The sequence below is a fragment of the Rhinichthys klamathensis genome, unplaced genomic scaffold (genome assembly GCF_029890125.1).
Source record: "Rhinichthys klamathensis goyatoka isolate OS25496 unplaced genomic scaffold, OSU_Roscu_1.1 h1tg000184l_1, whole genome shotgun sequence".
Lineage (NCBI taxonomy): Eukaryota > Metazoa > Chordata > Actinopteri > Cypriniformes > Leuciscidae > Rhinichthys > Rhinichthys klamathensis.
In genome coordinates this window covers 1,626,118-1,642,866 of record NW_026606712.1, presented here as the reverse complement: position 1 = coordinate 1,642,866, position 16,749 = coordinate 1,626,118, and the positions used below count along the sequence as shown (strand labels likewise).

General features: G+C 37.6%; 1 protein-coding gene across 3 annotated transcripts in view; it reads left to right on the top strand.

Moving 5' to 3' along the window:
* Nucleotides 1–16,749, top strand: part of sdk1a (sidekick cell adhesion molecule 1a) — a 363,622-nt gene that overhangs the window by 144,340 nt on the left and 202,533 nt on the right. For all 3 annotated transcript variants that reach the window (XM_056261644.1, XM_056261643.1, XM_056261642.1), the window contains exons 2-4: nucleotides 3,028–3,187; nucleotides 7,511–7,617; nucleotides 14,452–14,599. In XM_056261644.1, the coding sequence (XP_056117619.1) occupies nucleotides 3,028–3,187; nucleotides 7,511–7,617; nucleotides 14,452–14,599 (415 nt within the window). The remainder of the gene's footprint in view (nucleotides 1–3,027; nucleotides 3,188–7,510; nucleotides 7,618–14,451; nucleotides 14,600–16,749) is intronic.

The window sequence follows — 16,749 nt, the reverse complement described above, 5'->3', positions numbered from 1 at the left end:
TACGTCCCTCTCAGAGTCTGAAATTAAATTAAAAATGCATTTCCACCTCATCTTCACACCATCAAATAAGAATAAGAAGCACGATGAGTGAGAGCCGAATCACGCTGTCTGAGGAGAGCTGCTAGCTAAAGAAGTGAAATGCGTCCGATGAAAAATGGATTGATACTAACGTCTGGAAACTTTCTAACAAGGTGCTCCTCACCCCGGAGAGGACGATTAAACTTGGGTGCGCGGTTTCCTCGCTACTCTTTTTTATATTTACAACCAACCATAAGGCTACTAACATTTTGCAGGTTTTATGTCGGTGCGGGAGGAATGATATAAGAGGCGTGTCAAGCCTGGCACATCCTTCGATGTTCACAGCGAATAAAAGGATAGAACAACATGAGCAGGGTTCTGTTTTTGAACTCTTTTAGGGAATCAAAGCTCCTCATGTCCTCATGGCAGTTGAGGCATTTCCTTCAGTGTTGCCTAACTCTTGGTTAAATGCCATGTGGGAATACTTGGAATACAATTTAGATTTAGGAGATTTGAATGCCTTAGAGGTGAGCAGGTGTCAGCTTGCAGACATCATTTCCCTCTGAGGTGTACAACTAAAGAGGCAGAGAGGAAGGAAGAGGAGGACTGAACATTTCAGTTGTAGCACAGTCGGAGATTAATCTTAGAATGATTATCCATGATTAACATTGAGTGTTTGCTTTAATTACTACAGCTCTTGATTGGTGCAAACCCTCAAGCTCAAGAAAACATTTTTGTGATGTATTATTGAACTGAATTTTAATGTTTTGCAAGGAATGTAGGCCAGTTAAGATGTGGCTGCCTCTTTTATTTAGACCTTCGGTAATATTGAGCAAATTTAATACACTTTTACACATAAAGTATATTGAAATCATAAATCTCTACTGCATCTCATGTAGGGGGATTGATGTGTTAAAATCAACCCTGCAATTAGTATTCCCTAACAATGAAAATCCTAGAATCCTAGTATGCGAAAAACAGAACACCAAAATAATAGTATGTCCGAATACATAGTATTCAAAAAACAGTATGCCAAAAGTCGCCGGATGACCTACTACTTTTGCCGAGATTCTGAAGTGCGTATTGGGTGGACCCTTTGCTATCCCATTAGGCCACGGGAGGGGATTTGTGTATGGAAGTGAAGCGAAGCAACTGACGCTGGTAGGTCACGTGACAGTAACAACATGGCGGATGTAGTACATCCAAATTTCATTTATACTACCCATATCCATGCTATATAGTGCGTACTTTTTAAAAAGTCACGAAATAAATTCAAATTCAAATGTAGTACCTACTCCGACAGTGCTCGAACGCAGTGATGGGTTCCTTAAATAGTCTTGGATTGTTCTTACCTTTTCTAGTAGTGAAATTTAGAGGCTGGATCTTGTTGAAGTTGAATACCCATGAGCTAGTGGGTCTTAACTCTCCAGAGATGGAGCTCTAGGATGGGACGTGATTGGCAAGATGTCCCCCCATACATTTTCATCGTATGCCGCCGAAAAAAACGAGGAAATCTACTTCCAAATATGTTCCTTGCAGTTTGTGTCCTCCATACTGGAGAGACGACTAATGTAAACCCATAAAACGGCCATAAAGCAATGCCCATCTTTCCTCGCCCACACAGTCACAATCGCTCTGACCTCAAGGACACTATGTCTCTCTCAGCTGTCACCTGGAGTCTTACTGGCCCTTGGACTCCATCTCCTTCTTTCACTCCTTTCATTCCCTTTTTAAAGCCCTCATTGGTATTCTCCACAGCAGCTCGGCTGCATCTGTCTACATTCTCCACCATGTGCTCTACAGCAAGTTTGTGACCCCTTGACATTTCGCCCGTTTAACTGAAACGCAGCAATTCAGGAACCTGTACATGAGCTAAATGTGTCTGCATATTGATGTATAAATGCAAAAGAATCAATTTAAAGAACTTGCAATTGAATGTTTTTTTTCATTAACAAATGTATTCATTAACATTCATTTGCTACATCCAATACAGGAATCTGTAGAGGCCAAGGTTAAAAAAGAAAGCCTCTTTATATCTCTCAGCACTATAGAACATTGCTTTCTTGATCAGTATTTGTGCCTTGTTTACCAGTAAAAATATCAAAACATCCCTGACACAGTATTCATTTATTGCCATAAGATAACACTTGTTTTCAGAAAATATCTTTGTTTATATCTATGTATCTGTTTATATTTCTTTGCATTGAAAAATAGTGTTTACATATTGTGTGCATAAATCTAACTGCACATTTGGTTAGGTTTTTGCTTAAAATTAGAAAGCACTTTTTTTTGCCACTGAGGTAAGAAAAATACACTTAATTCAAAATGTGTTTTCTAAAACAAGCATCAAATCACACCATATTGCTTCTCGAGTAAATCTTTTTGATGTTTAGATAATATTTTTGTCTCGCTTTCCAGTAAAAAATGATAGAGAAAATGATTTTTTTGCAGTGAGTGCGTATCGGCTGAGCCGTAGTTCTCTCGCTTACATATTTCAGGTGGTTTATACTCTGTATAAAAGAGCCATTGCACGGCACAATTGATTTGTCTGAGCTTTAGGGGAAACACAGCAGTGCCGCTGACAGAAGTCAGATCCGCTGCACCCAGGTGTCCTGGCTTCTTCTTTTTTTTTCCAAATCAAAGCTCGGAGCCTTGCTCTTGTGAAGTGTGGCGAAATCTGCAGATGGAGGATTTAAAAGGTTTGGCGCTGGCTGTCTTTGGTTCTCCGGCACTGTCATGAAAGATTTCTCCGCCTTTGTAGGAACATGTTACGATAACCTTTGCGTGATTGCCTCTGTTTGTTTGCTCTCACTGAGGAATGGGCATAAATAGGCGTCTCTATCGAACGTGGATTTCCACAAAGTTGACGGCACTGGTTGTTGTAAATTGAGGAACCAGTGATGTTCCTGCATATTGACCTCATCTTTGATGATGCCTGCGCCTGGTCAGGGTAGCATTACAGCGAACTCGCACCTTTACTAACTGTGCCTCTTTCATGTCTGCCTGCAGGTGATGTGGCCCCCTACTTCAAAACGGAACCAGGACCTCCAGAGATCCACCTAGAAGGGAACCGTCTGGTCATGACCTGCCTTGCGGAGGGCAGCTGGCCTCTGGAGTTCAAATGGATGCTCAACAACACAGATATCACAGCCTTCTCCCCAGAGTACAAGTGAGTGCCAGCTTTCATCTTAAGGCTTTCTAGAGATGTATTCCTGCTCAGAACTGTCTCAAGGTTACAAGGAGAGAGAACAGCAGAGGCTCACGGTTAATATGAGAGACAAAAAGTCCAATATTAATCTCCCCTGCAGCTTTTCTTCTGTACAAGCAGCACATTTATTCACTGTCTATGGCAGGTATATTAAAGTTGTTCAAAACATGACCATTAACCTTTAGAAAAATATTCTTATTCTGCTGTTGTTTTTTATGGATCCGTTTCAGGAATCTTTCTCATTACTTAAATAATGTGTAGTTTTTAATGAAAGTAACTTGGAATTTGAAGAACCCTCACATATAGATTTTTTTTAATTGATTTTTTATGAAAATGTTATTATTATTTTTAAATAAGTGTTAAATGTTTCAGATGTTTCCAACAGATAGGGTTCAATGGGGTTAAAGGCACACCTTAAGAAAAAATGTGCTTTTCACTCCTCCCAAAGTGCATGATTGCAGAAAAAATGTATATGTTTGTATTAAACATTGATGGAGCAACACATTTTGTGTGAAAATAAATCTTAAAAATCATATAAATGTTTGACGTGGCAAGGCACCAGCATGGGGCTAACACAGTATTGATACAAATACTTTAGTTAAAATAATATGGTTTAATAATGTCTAAGACAAGTAAATACTTGTTCAAAACAATCACTTTAGCAAAGTTTGTACTATTTTCTGTTTATTTTGATAAATAAAGAATTCATTTTTGTTCAATAAATCATTAAAATATGTTAATATGAAAATGTATTTTAAAAATACAGAAACAAAATTATTTTAAAAAGTAAATATTATAAAAGCATTGAAGTAGATCCTATAATAATTTGATATAGATTTACAGTAGTAACAATAAATGAAATTTTATTATATGATATGATTAATAGCATATTTTTGATAATAATAATGGTTGCATTATAAATATGGGTATTATCTCTAAAGTGGACACCCAACGTTATATATGATATTTACCATCTGAATCTAACCATGTCATGTCAACAAATGGACAGGGGTCCCTTTTACCCCAAATACCATACTTTTACATATTCTTACGTTATTGAAAAACTGTTGCTTTAATTACCTTGAACAAAACTGAAAATCATTAAGAAGACCTTTGTCTCAAAATATAAACATTAATTTTATCGATTCTAATTTGCTACTTAAATCTACAACATTTTAAAAAACATAAAATATTAGATCAAATTGGAGTAGAATCAACTTTGCGCTGCTGTCCGCGATTGCGTCAAGGATCAGCCAAATTTCTACGTGCATCTGGAAAATCCGGATGTTTTGGAAAGTGCAATGGCAAGTTTTTTTTTGCCATCTAGTGGTTTAGAGGAAAATAAAATCAAAGGTGCCTTTTCAACCACAGTGTCTTTAGCCCCATTGTACCCTAATTAGCATACTTGAAAATAATTTAAGCTCTTTAGATTGCCACAGAAAATAATTTCCTAAATTTCTTAGAATCTAATAAACAAACAATTATTTCAGTTAAATGAGGGTCACATTAAAACTGCCTTGAAAACTTTTAACGGGCCTGCATTTATTTTTTGATTTTGCTACATTTCAAAAGCCTGTGTTTATTGTTTTACATATGTCCCAGACTTTCAATATTTAAATAAGAAAAGAAAAAAAAAAACTTCATGTGCTATGTAAAGTGAAAATAGAGTGAAAGGTTTGTTTAAAATTGATATGAAACAGAAATTGTGACTGTCTTTTCTTCCCTATTTTGACCAATATCTGGGTGAAATGGATTATTATCAAACAAAAAATAATATAGAGTGGTACTTGATTTTGTCCGTCAGGAAAATCATTTGCTAATTGCTAATCATTTGTGATGATGTCTTTCAAAATTAACAATGTGCACAGATAAATCATTTCTAATAAAACACTCCAGCAGTCCATAGAAAACAATATGAATCATCCATTTTGATTTCATGGTGTCACGTGTACGCTGTGTAGTTAAATCCAAAGAAGAGAAAACACAGGAATAACAGGATACTAGAGACCTTAATGAAGACGGAGAATGAACAAAGCAACTACACATTAAACATTGACGACGACAAACACTAAACTGAGGAAACTTTTCCACACTAATACGTTTTCGTTTGAAATTTAAGCTTTTTTTTTTCGTTTTGGCCTTCCATCCACACAGAGACGGCGTTTTTATTAATGAAAACAAACCTTTTTGAAAACGCTCTCCAAAGTGGATAAATTTGAAAACGCCGTTTTCGCGTTGTGGTGTGGACTGTCAAAACGGAGATATTTAAAAATGATGACGTAAGTTTAGTCATGTGATGCATATTGTACTTATGCATATTCATGTTTATACCAGTATTGTGCCTGTTATGTGCTATTCACTTTCCCACTGTTGCTAAAATATGTTACTTTGCACACTCTTCATATCACAGTCCTGCAAAGATGGCAATATGAGCAGTTGCGTTTTAAACCAAACATATGGTGACTGAGTGCGACCTGAACACATCAGTGAATGCTGATATATTTTGCTAAATAAAATGGTCCTGCCCGAAGAATTGGTCGATAACTTTATTATTTATTTTTCTGTCTGTATCATCTCAGTGAGCTTTTGTGAGGTTTTACGTATGCGCAGTAAGGTGTATTTAACATTTTCAAATGCCTGAAAACGCTAGTGTGGACGGAGAGAGGTTTTTAAACGAACTCACCATTTTCAAATCTATCCGGATTAATGTAGACGTAGCCTAAGGACTTAAATACACAGAGAATGCAATCAACAGAACAAGGAACAGGTGCAAGACTAATTAGAAACTATGGTAACAAACACTGAACTAGAATGTAGGTATAACAGTGACGGAAACTAAACAGGACATGATCGTGACACATGGTGACTAAGAGTTTATTTTGTACAATAATCAAGAAAACACCCCCCCAAAAAAACTTCAAAAGTTGTCTAAATTGTCCTATTTTCAGTGGGACTATTGTTCTAACTTCATGAACTATACATGATCATGACAGGAGAACATTTGAATATAATTTTACACAGACAAAGCTAGTAAGTGATCATACACTTTTCTTTACATAAGGTCTCGTGTCTTTTGAGGCAAACAAATTGTTAATTTTAATGTGATACCTCCCACATAGACTTCCATTATAATCAAATTACAACAGATGCACTTTTTGTTTGTTGAAACAAGTCGACATTATTTTCTGCGACAGATGCTGTCAGTGGAGCTTAACTTGTATTGAACCTGGAACGTTCCTTTAATCAAGAAATGAAATTATTAGAAGGGAAGTGCATTCAAATCATTTGCATTTTTTTCTTTCTAAATTCTTCTAGTTTATGCAGTAGTACATTTAATCAACCATATTATTTCCTAGTTGAGTTCTCTCCATGCCATGTGTTTAATTTCTCAGTAATGATAGTCTCTTAGCCTGACCTTTTTTAATCAGCGTACAGCCTCTATTAGCATTCACCATTTCCTCAGACGTGCGGAGTGTTAAAGCTGCTGAAGATTTGGCCCTACAGATTCCTTCAGTCTTAATATAAAAGTCTGCAGCGCTGCCCGGCTCTCTTCAGAGACAAATAATGCTTTCATTCGTTACCTGAAGTGCACTGCTGACACCTGATTCATAGTTAATGTCAACTTTTACATTAGATGTTTTGATTCATCCTCCATTTAGGAGTCGTATACATGCTAAAGTAGGTGTTTCACATCTTTGCACCTCCTCATGTCAAGTGTTTCTGCATTTTGTCCATCTACAGAGCTGGTTTGCTCTAATTGGTATTGCTTTCTCATTATCTTTCATCACCTAAACAGCACGCTTAGAGCTGCCCCAGTATTGCTATTGAGTTCCTGTGATGGAGGGAAACCACCACCAAGATGCACAAACCCACCAGGTGGCATTTTCAGAGACGTAAACAGATTCGGCTAAGTAGTGAGCAACAGTGCATTAGTCATATATTCAGCGTATACATTCGGAAATGCCAACAGATTTTAATGCCAAGCGTTCACCACCTCTGCTTTTAGTCGAAGTGGCCTTTTGGCTGAAACCTGATAAACGTCATCATAGCTGGGCATGGAGAGGAGTTCCATGTGCTCTGCTCACGCTAATGTGCGAACTGGCGGTGAAAAAAGGATAGCAAGGGTAAACCTTTCAAACCCAACCCCTCTAAATGGGAATACATTTGAGTCGAAAATCCTTGAATTTGTTGGCATATAGCAGGGAACTGTTGTGTTTGTTGTTGTTGTTTTTTCCATTCTGAGATTTGAATTAAAGTGGTTGATTCTTTTTTCCTTTCTCTTAGGTTCACCATCTCCTCTCTCCGGCGCTCCAATATGGGTGTTTACCAGTGTGTGGTGAGAAACAGGATGGGCGCTCTACTCCAGAGAAGAGCCGAGATACAAGTGGCATGTGAGTTTCTGTGGTAGATCAGATGTTACACACACACACACTACTGGGTCGGTACGATTTTTTAATGTTTTAAAAATGTTCTTATGCTCACCAAGGCTGCATTTATTTTATTAAAACTACAGCAAAATAGTAATATTGGGAAATATTATTACAATTTAAAATAACTCTTTTTCTATTTACATTTATTTTAAAATGTAATTTCTTCCTGTGATGGCTATGATCACCACTCCAGTCTTCAGTGTAACATGATCCTTCAGAAATCATGCTGATTTGCTGCTCAAGAAACACTTCTTATTATTATCAATTAGGGATGCACCGAAATGAAAATTCTTGGCCGAAACCGAAAACCGAAAAAGAGGAAACCAAGGCCGCAAACCGAAAACCGAAACACCGAAAGAAATTATGCCAATTATAAGTACCATTGCATTTATGGCTATGACTGTGTACAAACTTTACTAAAATCAAGGCATTGCAATTGCATAAATTAATATAAAATTTTCAAAGAATAAATCAATTACAAATTATGCAAATATTTATTTAGCACATTGCAACAATGCACAGTATAAAATCAAATTCAAACTAAAATGTTTAACTTGACCCCACTCATGTGTAGATTAAATAATAATCTACTGGCCTGCAGAAAGGTTTTAAAATTAAATGTTCTTCTCTCATAAAAACAAAGCCGAGCACGAACTTCTCATCACACCAGCACCCAGTTTGCACGTCTAAATTAGTTGCTTACATTTTTAAAAATGAGCATACAATAGCATAAAAAAGCCTTTTTAATGAACAAAGGTCAATGTTTAATACAAATGTACACGAAACTTAATGAAATAGGTTTAGTGAAATTAGAAAATATTCAAGAGAGCGTTAATTTAGTTGTATACATACATGTTCCCATACAACGTTACATATTTTTTTTGTAATGTCACAAGTAATAATCTCAGGGTTTACTGGGTTTTACATGATTATTTTTGTATTGGTGGTGGTATACTAAAAAATAAACATTGTCACGTGTTTATCTTTCTTCTTCTCACCGATTCCTGATGGTTAGACGACAGTTACTTGAGTCGCTCCCTGTCGTTTCAAAGAATAGTACAACGGCGAGCGCGTCAAGTATAAACGCCTCGACCGTTTGGAGAGGTGCGCGCGCTGTCTGTGGAGACTCGCGCTGCGGAGGCAGGCGAAAGTATAAACAAGGCTTCCGTCTCCTCGCGGGTTCAGATATACTGAAATTTGTTCACACCGCAGACACGTTGCTTCAGGCAAGTACGTGCAGGTCGCGGTTTCTGTTTGCGTCATCACAACATTTCGGCCGTATTGTTTCGGTGATAAAAGTCTTTAAATTTTCGGTGGCCGATTATTCGGTGCATCCCTATTATCAATGTTAAAAAGTCTTAATATTTTTGTGGAAACGTGGTAAATAACTTATTTGAAATCGAAAACTTTCTGAAATCGAAATTCTAACATTCTAAATGTCTTTACTATGAAGGTAAATCCGTAGCTAAACTCGAGAGCACGTAGATGTGAATTTGAGAAATACAATGACAGTCACTAACATGTAAAATATATTTGCACTTCTTCTAACATTCAAATTCGCAGTACAACCTCAAATTGGCACTTGCAACTTCTCAAATCTGTCACTGCAAGTTCAAATTTCGCGCCTTGACTTTTGCTACTCTTTTCGCGATATATGAGGTGCAAAACTGATTTGTGCACTTGTAACTCAGTGGCGGTGAGAGCGGAAGGGGGGCGGGAGCGGGGGTGTTCGAAGGAGCCGTTTTATTGGTTGGCGCCTAGCCAATGAAATGGGACTTCTATTGTACGCGATGATGTCACGAAACCCGCCTCCTCGTGGATGTTCTGAAACGCTAACATGTCTTAATCGTCTTAATGCATTAGACTAATTTAAAAGACATAAATGATATTATCAAACTTAGTAAACACAATAATGCATACTACAGAAAAGCAGATGAGCACAAAATATGAACGCAACACGTTAACTTAAGACAGTGGTATTAAAAGACCAAACTCAGGAAACACCATAAATAAAGCATACAGAAAAGCAATTGAGCAGAAAATGAACGCAACTCGTTTAATTGTATGTTAAAGGAGAACTCCGGTGCAAAATGAACCTCTGGTGTAATAACACATTGGTACAGACTAAATCGTTCCCTGAGATTTGTTTTCATGATAATCGAATGTAAAGAGTTTTATCTCTAAAAACAGTTTAGCTTATAACGCTAGTATATTGGGCATCGAGTAAGCAAAAAGAGATCGCTAGTTAATACCATTAACAAGGCTCAAATTAGCCCCACACTAACACGGCAGCATAATGAGTGTCCTTACATGCAAACCGAAGCATTGAGAACTTTGTAAGTGTATAGACAGTTTAATAAGAAGATACTTTACACAGACAGTACAGTTAGCGCATACAGACAGCAGCCATCTTGGAAAACAGTCTCGATCAGTCAAACCACGAACACGGTGATACGTGAGCTGAACTGTGACTTGGAATCTCATATGGTCCGTTGTTTCCGGAAGAAAGCACTGAGCGCATAAGAGAAGCACTGAACGCAACAGAGAAAATAAAAGAAAATAATTATAATTTATCTTATCTTCAATATCTACACGTACTGTTCGCTCACCTTCGTGGTTCGATTGGTCAAGACTGTTTTCCAAGATGGCTCCTGTCTGTATGCGCTAACTGTACTGTCTGTGTTAAGTATCTTCTTATTAAACTGTCTATACACTTACAAAGTTCTCAATGCTTCGGTTTGCATGTAAGGACACTCATTATGCTGCCGTGTTAGTGTGGGGCTAATTTGAGCCTTGTTAATGGTATTAACTAGCGATCTCTTTTTGCTTACTCGATGCCCAATATACTAGCGTTATAAGCTAAACTGTTTTTAGAGATAAAACTCTTTACATTCGATTATCATGAAAACAAATCTCAGGGAACGATTTAGTCTGTACCAATGTGTTATTACACCAGAGGTTCATTTTGCACCGGAGTTCTCCTTTAACATACAATTAAACGAGTTGCGTTCATTTTCTGCTCAATTGCTTTTCTGTATGCTTTATTTATGGTGTTTCCTGAGTTTGGTCTTTTAATACCACTGTCTTAAGTTAACGTGTTGCGTTCATATTTTGTGCTCATCTGCTTTTCTGTAGTATGCATTATTGTGTTTACTAAGTTTGATAATATCATTTATGTCTTTTAAATTAGTCTAATGCATTAAGACGATTAAGACATGTTAGCGTTTCAGAACATCCACGAGGAGGCGGGTTTCGTGACATCATCGCGTACAATAGAAGTCCCATTTCATTGGCTAGGCGCCAACCAATAAAACGGCTCCTTCGAACACCCCCGCTCCCGCCCCCCTTCCGCTCTCACCGCCACTGAGTTACAAGTGCACAAATCAGTTTTGCACCTCATATATCGCGAAAAGAGTAGCAAAAGTCAAGGCACGAAATTTGAACTTGCAGTGACAGATTTGAGAAGTTGCAAGTGCCAATTTGAGGTTGTACTGCGAATTTGAATGTTAGAAGTGCAAATATATTTTACATGTTAGTGACTGTCATTGTATTTCTGTGAATGGCATTTAACACATTTGTGACTGCTTGTCTGCAGCTTCAGATTCAGAATACAGGTTTGTGACTATTGTCTGCGAGTGCAAATCTCAACATTCAACTTCAGATTTTTATTTTACAGGTTTTCACATTGGAGCTGTGAGTGTAAATGTTCACATACAAGTACGAATATTTATTGTACAAGTTCTCAAATTCACATCTACGTGCTCTCGAGTTTAGCTACTGATTTACCTTCATACTTTACTGTCACTTTTTTCATTAATGCAAAAACTGTTGCATGGAAGTATACAGACATCTAAACAATGCACAGGTCCATACATACACACTGTATTTGATACATTTATGGTGCTTTTGCATCCTTTCCGAAGCTTGAAAACTCTTCTTTGTGAATGCATGGAAAAAACTGTTTCTTTCTTGCACTCTCATGTGCAGACCTGATTGATACCATTTAAATGTTCCCAGGTATGCCTTGAATAAGGGAGGATTTACACCCGAAAGAGTAAGACTGCTGTGGGAGAAAAGCTGACTAGGGGTTGAACCATTACTGTAGCGTTTATAACATGCTTTAAAGGTTCACAATGACCCAGACTGACTGTTCCAGATGCTTCCAACATTTTTACTCAGAGAAACATTCAGCCAGGATGGAGTTATCCTAGTGATTAAATGAGAAATCATTCTTCAGGGCTCTAGACTCATTCTTCCCAATGGTCACATTGGTGCTTTCTCAGTTGGTCGCACCGACTTACAATTAGTTAGCACCCGTTTTTTAATATTATATAAGTCTCACAGCGCAAGCTTGAGCTTCGCGTCAGCGTAACTACATCGTATTCACACTGGAAGCGTTTGTACAGTGTCATAGCAGAGGCTCCAAAACTATTAGCATTTCTTTACAAAGACAGCTATATTTGTTTTTTTTTTAAGTTGTTCATTTATAAACTTGATAGTCTTGAAAGTTGGTTAACATGTAATGTAAATGGTAAGCCACAAACACAACCAAGAAAACAGCTCTGATCATGTTGTATCAGTCATACTTTGATATTTTTTACAAGACCGCAAACTCTATGGATAATTGTCTCATATTGTTTTAAGATAATCTTTCCTAATTTTCCCAAATCAAACCAGCAGACATTATTGCTTGTTAAGTGAAGTATGCCATTTCTGCACCAAAGTCCCTTTAGGGCAAGTCAGTTTACTTGGTGGCCATCTTGTTTGATCCATTTGTTTACATCACAGAACAATAGCAATGTGCACATACATCATGTGTACATCATATAATTTAAAGGGGAACTTGGCAACTCTAGTCATTTCTTCGCTGATTTTCACTTTTTTGTTGTCGCATATTTTCTCATCGAGCTCCCCCTACAGCTGTGGGGCGTATATTTCACAACACTGTCATAAAAAAAACTTACTTGCGGCACCTTCCTCCCGCTTTCTACCGCTGCTCATGTGCATTTGCTATTATCGGAGCCCGCCAACTTTATCGTGTGGACCTATGTCTACCGAGGTGGGTAATACATCATACACAGGATCATAGAATTATGTCGAATTGCCATAAAGCAGTTCGTGTTTCTCGCTCGTTCTCGCTTCTCACGAGACTTCTATTTCCAACTTACTGGGACGTTAGTCCCCATGTTGCAAGGTTGGTTTTCCATCTGGGAACGCTGGGGGGAGCAGGGAAAGTCACCATTCTCTCCAGAACAGGTTATTAAACCATTCAAATGATTTCTGAACGGTTTTATTAAGTTGAAATAGTTGCCAAGTGCTCCTTTAAAAACAATTCCCAGCAGAGTGGTATGAACAATCTGAGAAGTGTGAGGGGATCCACTATAAAATATATTTTTTTGACTTATGAATATTAATTAGGTGATGCAACATTACAACAGTAGTTTGTTGTAACTGTACATTTACATTACAGTAACTGATTTGCTAAAAATGTGCACGTTCAGTGTATCAAGAAAACAGAAAACGTGTTAATAAGTGGTTCAAACTAAATAAATTATCACTGAATCTGAGTAAAAGTAAAATGATGATATTTGGCAACAGTAATTCCAATGCTCAGGAAGCAATTCAGGTAGAGGGTGTTGTTATAGAGCGGGTGCATGAAATCAAATTTCTTGGAGTTATTATAGATGATAGAATTACTTGAACTCTCACATTAAATATATAATCACTAAAATATCAAGAAGCATTTCAGTAATTGCAAAAGTAAAGCATATTTTAAACATTAAAGCTCTGCATACTTTAAATTGTTCTCTGATCTTGACCTATTTACATTATTGTTCTGTGATATGGGGTAGTACTTATAAAAGCACATTAAGACCAATAGTAATGTTGCAAAAAAGAGTTATCCGATTAATTCATAAAGTTGGGTTTTTGGACCACACAAACTCATTATTTTTAAAATCAAAGCTCATGAAGTTTTATGACATTGTTGAGTTCCAATCAGTACAGATGCTATACAAAGCAAGGCACAAATTGTTACCAAGCCAAATACAAAGAAGGTTCCAAGAACGTACTGGTTGTTATGAATTACGTGATGAGGTCCAAACATCAATCTTTTCAAATATAAATACAAACGTATTTTGTAATACAAAAGTATAGAGAAGAAGAAATGATTTGTCACTAGGGGTATTCTACCATGATCAGATACTGCAAGTGTATATTATTCATGTATTGTTTTGGTCTTTTTTGTTTTTTTTGCTGTTGTTTCCTTGTTGTTGTTTTGTTGCTTTTGCACTATGTTCCTTTGTAGTATTTTGAAATGAGAATTTTTTTTGTAATCATTTTTGTGGGTGGGCGCTTATAAGCTCTTTTTTCTTCGGCCCTCTCCTTTTGAGCAGAATGGTTACTGCTCAAATAAATAAACAAACTACAACTAAAACTAAAGTGTATGTTAGCCGGTTTAGGAATACCATTTAATGGCTACAGTTGTTTTTGGCTTTTTCATCCCATAAATGAGAGCTTTAAACACTTCGATGCGAAAACTGCACCGCTGGAATTACAGCATGTCAACAAACTCAAAGCCCAATGTGCTTGACGTTCTTTTGTTCTGCATGGTGATGCAATCTTGCTTTGCTGTGCGCCATGAATAAATGTTTGAATAAATGTTTCTGATTGAACACCTCTGCAGTTTGTACCAAAAGCCTCTGTTGGGCTGAATGTATCATCAGGGTGGCTTTGTTTTGGGGGAAAAAAGGTTCTCCCATGGTTGTAATAACACCCCTTACTTTTTTCTTGCAGATATGGGCGACTTTATAGACAATGACCAAAGAAAGACGGTGACGCAGGGCCGGGCTGCCATCCTCAACTCCCCAGTGGTCAGTTGCTTCCCGCGGCCACAGGTGACATGGTTCAGGGACGGCTACAAGATCATTCCCAGCAACAGAGTGTAAGTAGAGCGTAATTGCTCGTCTAATCTTTAAACCTGAATGCCTGTTCATTAGGAAAGTTCTGGGTGACCCAGCAAAGGTACCTATGGCTTTGGGTTCACATGGCACATTGTAAGAGATGTAATTACCTTCAGTGATCACGCTTAGTCCCTCTGGGCACCCATTTACGGCAGCCCACACTGGAAAATGTTGGGGAAAACAGAGAGACATTTCAGCCAGTGATGCAGAAGACATGGATACTGTGCACCGCTTTCTTTGAGTGTGTGCGTGAGTGTTTTTCTCCCACTGCCTTGTCACAGAAGTGCAATTAATGCCTGTTCCTGGCCCTTCTTTAATCTGGCTACGATAGTTCTTCATTGCCTTTTTCTAATTAGCAACTCACCCAGGCTGAGATCGACGAGGCTGATCCGATTCACCGTTATCAGTCAAGTGTCTTTCATTCCGACGAGACTCAAATAAAAACTCCACCACTGAGACACATCTAATGACTCACCTTTCACTCCGCGAATACAGCGGCGGGGCCATTTGAGAACTGCATTTGATTTCGGCAGAAGGTGTAATTGAAAAGTAAACAGGCTAACGCTGGTAAATGTAGAAATAGACCTGGGGTAGTAATGGTTTGCATTCGTTCCATTTGGTTTGGGGCTCGGACTGATTTTTTAACTTAGAATGATGTTCAGTTCAGACAGTTTGATTTTCAATAAAAACACCCAAAAGTATGCTCAGAACTGTGGTTGTGGTTCTGTGATCCCATTTACACCTGGAATTAATATCCGTCGCATGTGGATAACCAATCACCATATGTGATCCAATCACTTGTGCCTTGTCAGAAACGCATGACAAAACAATAAAAATACCATTCAAAAGATTTTATTTTTAACAGAAATATAGAGAAAAATATTTTTATTAGGGGTGTAACGATACACAAAATTGACGGTTCGGTTTTCCCACGGTTTTGACGTCTCGGTTCGGTTCGGTTCGGTTCGGTTTAGAAAGCTAAAATTCCTTCTTTTTTTTCTTTCTTTTTTTAAACAGTGGTTTAACGAAAAAAGTATCTTTGTCTTTAAATTAATTCAATTACAATTAAACGTTTCACAAGGATTAAAAAAAAAATCTGCTAATTACTATAACATTAAAGGTTGTAGCCTAGAGTTTTAACCTAAATTCAGATGCTATTTATTTTTTAGATATAATAATCAACACACAACACATTGAATGAAAACATGTAAACTGAACATAAGGCAGTTTTTGCATTAACTTGTGTTTTTACTCTAATTTGTTATTGAAATATAATACTTTACACAGTTGTCATTTTCATGAAAGATATTTTAAACATACATTAAATAATCAAGATATCATTAACAGGTTAAGTAAAATATAATATATAGGCTAACATGGTGCATTTATTTAGTGCAAGAGTTCATTTATAGGAACCAAAGTTGTGGACACTGAATCACTTGCCTGTTGAGGTAAATATAATGCTAGTGACAAGCTATGCTGTTTTATTGACGTCTTTCCGCTGCTGAAACACTGATTGAGCGATTACACGAGTTATGATGCCTTTCAGTAAGTATACTGCATCTTTCAACATACCTTCAGGTGTCCATTCTGTAACTGAGGAAGAGATGATCGCGTTTACCCGCGCGCAGCGCTGCCGCTTGAAATGAGGAGCTTAGTAGGCATACAGCGATCTGTCACGCCACATCAAAGAGCGCCAAAACGCCATTTATTGTTTGAATTTCGTGATCAAATAGACAGAATTTGAAAGATTACACCTTGCTTATTATCGAAAGTAACAAAACACGGAGCTTGTTATTTGGTGTTAATGGTGGTTAGGCTACAAAACTGAATTCGTTGTGTACTGTACACAAGACATGAGGTCCATTGAGCCGGGCTGGGCTGGGCGGGGCCGGGATTAGCAGGGGGCGGGGCGGGGCGTGTTCGGTTTGCAATGAGAGTATCGCGATACGAATCGTGTGTTCTGTATCGCGGTTTTTCGGTTCGGTTCGAATATCGTTACACCCCTAATTTTTATACAGCAAGAACACATTAAATGAATCAAAAGAGACACTAAAGACATTTATTATGTTATAAACAGGGTTAAAAAAAACACACCCACCAACCCGCCAAATGCAGGTGAAAATCCACT